At 33.4% G+C, this 10,097-nt stretch overlaps 1 protein-coding gene across 1 annotated transcript in view; it reads right to left on the bottom strand.

The window, feature by feature from the left end:
- Nucleotides 1-2,523: 2,523 nt before the first annotated feature.
- LOC107568662 (ubiquitin-conjugating enzyme E2 K-like) overlaps nucleotides 2,524-10,097 on the bottom strand; it is an 18,138-nt gene continuing 10,564 nt past the window's right edge. The window contains exons 6-7 of the mRNA XM_016254639.1: nucleotides 7,511-7,639; nucleotides 2,524-3,137 (exon numbers count right to left, since the gene is read on the bottom strand). Of these exons, the coding sequence (XP_016110125.1) occupies nucleotides 3,063-3,137; nucleotides 7,511-7,639 (204 nt within the window). The 3' untranslated portion in view covers nucleotides 2,524-3,062. The remainder of the gene's footprint in view (nucleotides 3,138-7,510; nucleotides 7,640-10,097) is intronic.

Genomic DNA, 10,097 nt, shown 5'->3' with positions numbered 1-10,097 from the left:
TCCAGCATGATGCACAATCTGTTTGAATAAAAAAATAAGACTGCAGTTAAATTAAGAAATGATAAATTCTTGAATCATAAAAAGTTTCTGCACTCAGTATTTTTATTTTGTTGTCCATTACAGATATCTAAAAACTCTTAAAGGAATAGTTCACACACAAAAAATGAACAACCACAAGTAATCCACACCACTCCAGTTAATCAATTAACATCTTGTGAAACCAAAAGCTGAAACAAATTTATCATTAAGACGTGTTTAACTTGAAACCGTTGCTTCGAGTTTTATTTTAGGTTTTGATGTCCTTAAGAATATATATTTGCGGTATAAGCACCAAAAAGCATCTCAATATATTTTTACAGCTCCTCTCTCAGGAGCTCTGCTGAGCACAGGTCAATTTTGGCCTGTCTAATTAATATTCACGAGCATCTCTTCTGATTGGCCTGTTGTCACAGCGCTAGCTGGAGGAAGCAAAACAAAGGGGAAACTGGAGGCGGCCCATTCAAACCAGCGCAGATTCGCTACATGAGGAGCTTAAAATATCATCTTGTTGTGATGTTGGGTGCCAGAATTAGAATTAGAAATTGGATCGCATATCACACACACTGCACACATATAAGTTTCTCTGTTGGTATGGGTGAGTGTACATCAGTTTCATCACCTTAATCATGTGGTATTCCTCAAGGGTCTGTGTTGGCACCGCTTCTCTTCTCTCTCTATATGCTCCCATTAGGTTCGATTCTGCATAAATACAGTGTGTCCTTTCACTACTATGCAGACGATACACAGTTGTATTACACACACACACACACACACACACAGAGACACACACGCACACAGACACACACACACAAACACACACACACAGAGAGAGACACACACACACACACAAAACAAACAAACATACATATTGTTTTGTCAAATTTTTACTTTACAACCATTTTTACTTCACTGAAAAACGTTTGTCATTTTAAATGTAAAAGACTAAAAATGCAAAAACTTGTTAATTAACTGCGATTATTTGTAAATAATTTGTGAACTGTTTAATTGTTAATTATTTGTGAAAATGACTAGCCATTTCTGAGCCAAAAAACTTTTTCACTGCAGAGAAAAACTGTTATCCACGTTACACAGGTATAAAAAAGTATTCATATATAATATTACTAACATTATATTAGTTAACACACATTATATATTGTTTTACTGTTAATTTCAGTAAAATACATTTCACAGATTTATTATTTATTGGCTACTTTTAACTTAGGACACTCTTATTCACATAATTTCACTTTCATATTTGAAATGTAAGTGGGGTCTAAAAATCTGAGATCACTCAAAAACAATACTTACATTAGATATGATCAAAATCAATTCCGCTTTCACTTTAATTGTAATTCTAATTAACATTTTCGCTCTCTCTCACTATAAAAAATACTTATGAATGTTTTTGTGCTCTCAGAACCTGCAGTCAACGCAAAATACAGATCCAAACATCACGTGCTCAGCCATGAAACTAGTGTTTATTTCACTATTCCACAAAGCAATAATAAATAGGCTAAAGGCATTGCCACATTGCTTTCATTTATACAGACTTTAATAGCTTTATTTACAGATGAACTCTCATCTTTCGTTTATTTGCGTGTGTGGGTTTCTTCCAGTCTTGACTGTTTGAGATTAGCATCTATGAGTGAAGGAAACATTTCGCTTCAGTTTGACACCGGAGTTTTAAAATGTAATCCAGATGTTTTCCAGATAAAAGGGCCAATGATTGTGCAGGAGGGAGAATGACCGCAGTGCTGATTGGGCGTGTGCATGAGGGGGCGGGGCTAGAGTCAGATTGCAGAACCAATCAGAGGGAGATGATGATGATGATTATTATGAGAGAGAAAGAAAAAAGGCACATCCAAACCAAAATAAGTAAACAAAAGAAAAGAGAGAGAAAGAGATATAGAGGGGGAAAACGGTCAGTTCACCCAAAAATGAATGAAAATGTAAATTTTTCCCTCTCTCATGTTGTTCCAAACCTACGGAAGCCCATTTCTGCCACGGAATAAAAAATTAAGGTAATTGTGATTTTTTAAAAATCTCACAATTCTCACTTTTGTCCTCACAATTCTGAGTTTATATCACACAATTCTGACTTATGAGTCAGAATTATGCGATATAAACTCGGAACTATGAGATATAAACTCTGAATTATGAGACAAACTCTGAATTATGACAGAAATTATAAACAGAAATTTTGAGAAACTCAGAATTATGCGATATAAACTCAGAACTATGAGATATAAACTCTGAATTATGAGACAAACTCTGAATTATGACAGAAATTATAAACAGAAATTTTGAGAAACTCAGAATTATGCGATATAAACTCAGAACTATGAGATATAAACTCTGAATTATGAGATATAAACTCTGAATTATGAGATATAAACTCTGAATTATGAGATACAAACCCAGAATTATGAGATAAAAACCCAGAATTTTTAGACAAACTCAGAATTATGAGATATAAACTCAGAACTATGATATATATAAACTCTGAATTATGAGATACAACTCAAAATGGAAAGGTATGAACTCAATTTAGAGGAAAAAAATTATAATTGCGAGATATAAACTCAGAATTGCAAGGGAAAAAAATAATTCAGAGTTTACATCTCGCAGTTCTGACTTCAGTTTACATAACTGTGAAAAACAAAGTCCGAATTAATTGTTTTTATTTCATGGCGGAAACAAGCTTCCATACCAATCTGCATTAAACAAGGAAAACGGGTGGAGGTTTTTACTGCCCACTCACCAGCCACGTTCTGTGCACAGATACAGAGCAGCGTGAACATTCAGCTGAATGTCTCCTTGCAGAACACAAGTTTAGAACAACATAAAGATAACAGCATTTTCAGTTTGGGATGAACTGTTCCGAACAGAGGAATGGTAAAAGATGGATAAAGAAAAAGAGATTCATAGAGATGAAGGTAGTGTGGACTGAGGAGGAGGAGGAGGAGGAGGAGATTGGGGGTGGGATTGTGTCAGATAAGGTGCTTTGGCCCCTCAGGTTGGACTCAATTACTAAGCAACAGTTCTGTCGCTGACTCCACGTCCCAGGATTTCGACGACAACGCTGCTATTACGGCGTTCTGAGGAGAAGAGAACATCCACATGTCAGTGATTCTGAGTGGAGGAAATACTTGCTACACAAACATCATAAGCTGCATCACAATTACTCTCCTTCATAATAGTGTGCAAATTTACAAAATCACAGCACACATATGTATGTGCATATGCTTTTTGGACAAATATTTGACACAGAAGTGCTACAGAATGAGAAGTTTGTGATAATTATTTTCTAGCTTTGAAAAACTGCAAAAAATGTGATATACACAAATGTATGGAAGATCATTTCTGCCACAGAATAAAAAAAATAATAAAGGCAATTGTGACTTTTTCTCTCACAATTCACTTTTTTATCAGAATTCTGAGTTTATCTCGCAGTTCTGACTTTTTGTTTCCACCACAGAAAAAAAAAAAAAGTAAGGTAACTGTGATTTTATTTGATCTTTTACCGCACAATTCCCATTTGTTCTTGCAATTGTGAGTTATATTTCACAATTTATAGCACACGATTCTAACTTTTTTTGCAATTCTGAGTTTATATCTTGCAATACTGAGAAACAAAGCACAGGCTGTGAGCTATAAATTCAAAAATAGGGGGGAAAAAAAGGTCGAATTGAGAGATAAAATGTCGCAATTATGTTTTTATTTTGTAAAATAAGCTTCCATACAAATGTGATATCAATGTGTGTATTTACTCACTTTATCAAAGCCCATAGCGCAGAGTTTGTCTATTTTGCGAGTGTAGTCTGGGCTGGAGACGGGAGCTCCTGCGTACACATGTGACCAGAGTCGAGCCGTCTGTTTGAACATCTCTGGGTTCTGTTTATACTTCCAGACAGGAAATAAAGAATGTTAAAAGAGGAAGTGACCAATTCAGACTCAAAACATGCTTGTTTATATTAGCAAGTCATTTTATGTTTTTCTAGAAGAAAACGTGCGCGTGAGTGAAACTATGGTGGTATATATACACTACTCTTCAAAAGTCTGAGGTTGGTAAGACTTTTTAAAATGTTTTTGAAAGAAGTCTCTTCTGCATGTATTTGATCAAAAATGTTAAAAATGTGAAATATTATTACAATTTAAAATAGCTGTTTTCTATGTGAATATGTGTTAAACTGTAATATATTTCTGTGATGCGCAGCTGTATTTTCAGCATCATTACTCCAGTCTTCAGCGTCACATGATCTTCAGAAATCAGTATAATATGCTGCTGCTCAAGAAACATTTCTGATTATTATTAATGTTGAAAACAGTCGTGCTGCACAATATTTTTGTGGAAACTGTCATGCATTTTATTTTTCAGGATTCACAGATGAATAGAAAGTTCAAAAGAACTGCATTTAATTGAAACAGAAATATTTTGTGACATTATACAAGTCTTTACAGGCACTTTTGATCAGTTTAATGCATCCCTGCTTAATATCAATTTTCAAAAAAAAAAATAATAATAATTGAACGGCATAGTACATCTACATTACTGCATGGTTTTTTAAAATTCATAATCAAAATTCATCAACAGTACATCAGCACAGCATTCTTACTTTAAAATGTGCAGCGCACACAATAATTTAATTTAATCTTTGCCATTTAAAAATGTAATAATCACATTAGAATGCATCACAATTTCTTTTTTCCAGCCCTTTGTTACACTATTTATGATACAGAATGTAAGACTTTTTACTGCCTTAAATTTGATCAAACTAAAATTACATTTTTTAAGGGCCCTGAATGCTACACGAAAGCCATTTTTTCCACCACTTTTTGTTGCACATAGGGATGGGCGATGTCTTATAGTTTGCAAAATACCGGTAAAAATTCTCCCCACGATAAGAATTAGTCTTCCCGCGATAATAACGATAAAGTTTAGTTGCTGACATATTTCTGTGTGCGACAGTGCGGAAGGCGGACGTGAAATTGAGGAGGAGTTTATCGCTAAATGAGGAGCTCCTTCTACAATCTTGAACTGGTTTGGTCAGGGCTGTAAAAAAAATCGGTCTGAATAAATGTAGCAGAGTATTGCATGTGTATGAGCCTGTTTAAACCTGTTGTCCAACAAAGATATCATTTATTGACATGCTTTTTCTCCATAATCACATTAGAATGCATCACAATTTCTTTTTTCCAGCCCTTTGTTACACTATTTATGATACAGAATGTAAGACTTTTTACTGCCTTAAATTTGATCAAACTAAAATTACATTTTTTAAGGGCCCTGAATGCTACACGAAAGCCATTTTTTCCACCACTTTTTGTTGCACATAGGGATGGGCGATGTCTTATAGTTTGCAAAATACCGGTAAAAATTCTCCCCACGATAAGAATTAGTCTTCCCGCGATAATAACGATAAAGTTTAGTTGCTGACATATTTCTGTGTGCGACAGTGCGGAAGGCGGACGTGAAATTGAGGAGGAGTTTATCGCTAAATGAGGAGCTCCTTCTACAATCTTGAACTGGTTTGGTCAGGGCTGTAAAAAAAATCGGTCTGAATAAATGTAGCAGAGTATTGCATGTGTATGAGCCTGTTTAAACCTGTTGTCCAACAAAGATATCATTTATTGACATGCTTTTTCTCCAAATTAACTTAATAACATAGTCGAGTGTTTGAAATAACTTCTTTTGTGACCAGACGTGGTTTCATATTACAGAACGAGAGTGTACACAGTGATAAAGGCTATCGATTAGCACTGCATTATAAATATACTTTCCTTATAAAAAATACCCAAGATTGCTTGAAGAACACAGATAAACCATATATTTTGTGCAATCGTATGTTTATTGTCTTCAAGTTTTATCAGTTAAAATTTCTCTATCTCCGTTGTGCGTTTTATTCAGCGATAACTGATGCCTTTGTCAGTAGTATTATTTCCACGATGCATGTGTGGAGTTCCTGTGCAAGAGTGCCCTCCGGCTTCCGGTATGAATTAAACAGTCATTACATTATGCGTGTACTATGTGTGTATTATGTGTTACGTTTAGACTTGTGCTGGTATTCGGTAATGCGATATATCACGGTAATCTGACGATTCTGACATTTTTCTCAGAACTGCGAGTTTATTTCTTAAGATTTATAGCTCGCAATTTAGACTTTTTCTGTAATTCTGCGTCTATATCTTGCAATTTTGAGATATCAAGTCAGAATTGTAATATATAAACTAGAGATTAAACAATTTTGGGCCGAAACATTCAGGATGCACTTGGCTGAAAACTGAAAATGACTTTTTTAAAACGTATTATTTTTCTCAGAAAAGTGCATTGCACATTCACTATATTAACACTGAATGTCAAAAATAAATAAATACATAAACAAATAAACACATACATAAAGTATCATATTCCATTTAATTTGATTGTAGAATTGTTTTAATATTAAACATTTTAATGAATTTAAAATTAAATTAAAATGTCTAATATTAATACAATTAAAACCCAAGCACCAAAATAAAAAATATATTCAATAATCAATTAATTAATCAAATTTATTTAATTAGCACTCAAATAAACATTTTAATTGCACAGTTTTTATTGCAACTTTTTAATAACAGAATCATGTTTCTACTCCAGTTTTTTAATATAAATTAGAGATTCAATAAATTAAAATTTTGGGCCGAAACCGAACATTCAGGATGCACTTAGCCAAAAATTAAAAATGCATTTTTTTTTAAACTTGTTAATTTTTCTCAGAAAAGTGCCTTGCACATTCACTATATTAACACTGTATAAACATGTCACAAATAAATAAATAAATACATACATAAAATATTCTATTCCACTAAAAAAAATATTTAATTTTATTTGTATAATTGTATTAATATTAGACATTAATTTAAAATTAAATTCATTAAAATGTCTAATATTAATACAATGAAAACCCAAGCACCAAAATTAAAAATGTATTTAATAATCAATGAATTAATCAAATTTATTTAATCAGCACCCAAATCAAACGGAGTTAAACATTTTAATTGCACAGTTTTTATAACTTTTGAACAACAGAATCATGTTTCTACTCCAGTTTGTTGGTGAACTATAAACTTTTAAACGATGGCTGTAATAATTTGATTTCAAGACAAAGATACATTAAATAATGAAGACAACACTAACAGGTTAAGTACAAATATACTGAACACGTAATATAGTGTGTATATTCATCAAAATGCTGCCCTAGCTAAATAACGAGATATGGTCACTGAATGTCTTTCCTGAGGTTACAGAAATAAAAAATTGCTGTTCTGGACGAACATTTTTGGTAGCCGAAACTTTGGTGCATCCCTAATATAAACTCAGAATTGTGAGGGAAAAAAGCTTGAATTGTGAGATAAAAAGTCACAATTACCATATTTTTATGAAACGAGCTTCCATACAAATGCAATGTAAATTTGCGTGTATATTACTCACTTTATCAAAGCCCATCGCACAGAGTTTGTCTATTTTGCGAGTGTAGTCTGGGCTGGAGACGGGAGCTCCTGCGTACACATGTGACCAGAGTCGAGCCGTCTGTTTGAACATCTCTGGGTTCTGTTTATACTTCCAGACAGGAAATAAAGAATGTTAAAAGAGGAAGTGACCAATTCAGACTCAAAACATGCTTGTTTATATTAGCAAGTCATTTTATGTTTTTCTAGAAGAAAACGTGCGCGTGAGTGAAACTATGGTGGTATATATACACTACTCTTCAAAAGTCTGAGGTTGGTAAGACTTTTTAAAATGTTTTTGAAAGAAGTCTCTTCTGCATGTATTTGATCAAAAATGTTAAAAATGTGAAATATTATTACAATTTAAAATAGCTGTTTTCTATGTGAATATGTGTTAAAATGTAATGTATTTCTGTGATGCGCAGCTGTATTTTCAGCATCATTCCTCCAGTCTTACAGCGTCACATGATCTTCAGAAATCAGTATAATATGCTGCTGCTCAAGAAACATTTCTGATTATTATTAATGTTGAAAACAGTCGTGCTGCACAATATTTTTGTGGAAACTGTCATGCATTTTATTTTTCAGGATTCACAGATGAATAGAAAGTTCAAAAGAACTGCATTTAATTGAAACAGAAATATTTTGTGACATTATACAAGTCTTTACAGGCACTTTTGATCAGTTTAATGCATCCCTGCTTAATATCAATTTTCAAAAAAAAAAAATAATAATAATTGAACGGCATAGTACATCTACATTACTGCATGTTTTTTTTAAATTCATAATCAAAATTCATCAACAGTACATCAGCACAGCATTCTTACTTTAAAATGTGCAGCGCACACAATAATTTAATTTAATCTTTGCCATTTAAAAATGTAATAATCACATTAGAATGCATCACAATTTCTTTTTTCCAGCCCTTTGTTACACTATTTATGATACAGAATGTAAGACTTTTTACTGCCTTAAATTTGATCAAACTAAAATTACATTTTTTAAGGGCCCTGAATGCTACACGAAAGCCATTTTTTCCACCACTTTTTGTTGCACATAGGGATGGGCGATGTCTTATAGTTTGCAAAATACCGGTAAAAATTCTCCCCACGATAAGAATTAGTCTTCCCGCGATAATAACGATAAAGTTTAGTTGCTGACATATTTCTGTGTGCGACAGTGCGGAAGGCGGACGTGAAATTGAGGAGGAGTTTATCGCTAAATGAGGAGCTCCTTCTACAATCTTGAACTGGTTTGGTCAGGGCTGTAAAAAAAATCGGTCTGAATAAATGTAGCAGAGTATTGCATGTGTATGAGCCTGTTTAAACCTGTTGTCCAACAAAGATATCATTTATTGACATGCTTTTTCTCCAAATTAACTTAATAACATAGTCGAGTGTTTGAAATAACTTCTTTTGTGACCAGACGTGGTTTCATATTACAGAACGAGAGTGTACACAGTGATAAAGGCTATCGATTAGCACTGCATTATAAATATACTTTCCTTATAAAAAATACCCAAGATTGCTTGAAGAACACAGATAAACCATATATTTTGTGCAATCGTATGTTTATTGTCTTCAAGTTTTATCAGTTAAAATTTCTCTATCTCCGTTGTGCGTTTTATTCAGCGATAACTGATGCCTTTGTCAGTAGTATTATTTCCACGATGCATGTGTGGAGTTCCTGTGCAAGAGTGCCCTCCGGCTTCCGGTATGAATTAAACAGTCATTACATTATGCGTGTACTATGTGTGTATTATGTGTTACGTTTAGACTTGTGCTGGTATTCGGTAATGCGATATATCACGGTAATGAATATGCACGATATTGTTATCGTGGGCACTTCTAAATACCGTGAATAATTATATATTACAAATTATTCAGAATTTTGAATGCATTTTAAGAATACTTTTCCCATCAACTGGTCAAAATGCACAACACCGCTGCATGCTACGTGAGAGACGCGTGCACACTCTGATGTAAACAAGCGCGGACGAGAAGCACACGGCGGAGCACACGAGAGACGCTCTGGAGGAAAGCACACTTTCACTCTCTGACAGCAGATGAAGCTAAACTGCTGAAATAATAATAATAATAATAACAATAATTCATTTAAATGCAGCCGTTACCCCGAAAAACCTGTAAACAAAGCAGCTGCACTACTTTCTGTTTCTGAATCGTGTTTAAATTATTTAAACAGCCGTTCAGATTAGTGTATTTGCTCTGATGTTCATCACAGCGCCAAATACTCCAATATTTAGACTTAATAGGCTATTTATTTTCAATCTTTTTTTACATTTTAATCTGGACTACAACATGCCCTAGATATTGTTTGAAAGTGTTTTAATTCTTTATTGTTCGGTCACACTTTACATTAGAGCTTCATTAGTTAATTCATTAGTTAACAAACTGCCAATGAAAAATTATTCTGAACATTCATTAATCTTAGGTAATTACAATATTTAATAACAGGTTGTTAAAATCGAAAGTTGCAACTGTGTTATTTAATGAGCTAACATGAACTAAGACTTGTATTTTTTAAACAAAGATTAATAACTTCTGTAGCAA

This window comes from Sinocyclocheilus grahami, unplaced genomic scaffold, assembly GCF_001515645.1.
Source record: "Sinocyclocheilus grahami isolate Dianchi unplaced genomic scaffold, SAMN03320097.WGS_v1.1 scaffold1269.1, whole genome shotgun sequence".
Taxonomy (NCBI): Eukaryota; Metazoa; Chordata; class Actinopteri; order Cypriniformes; family Cyprinidae; genus Sinocyclocheilus; species Sinocyclocheilus grahami.
This window is presented reverse-complemented; position numbering and strand designations above follow the sequence as displayed.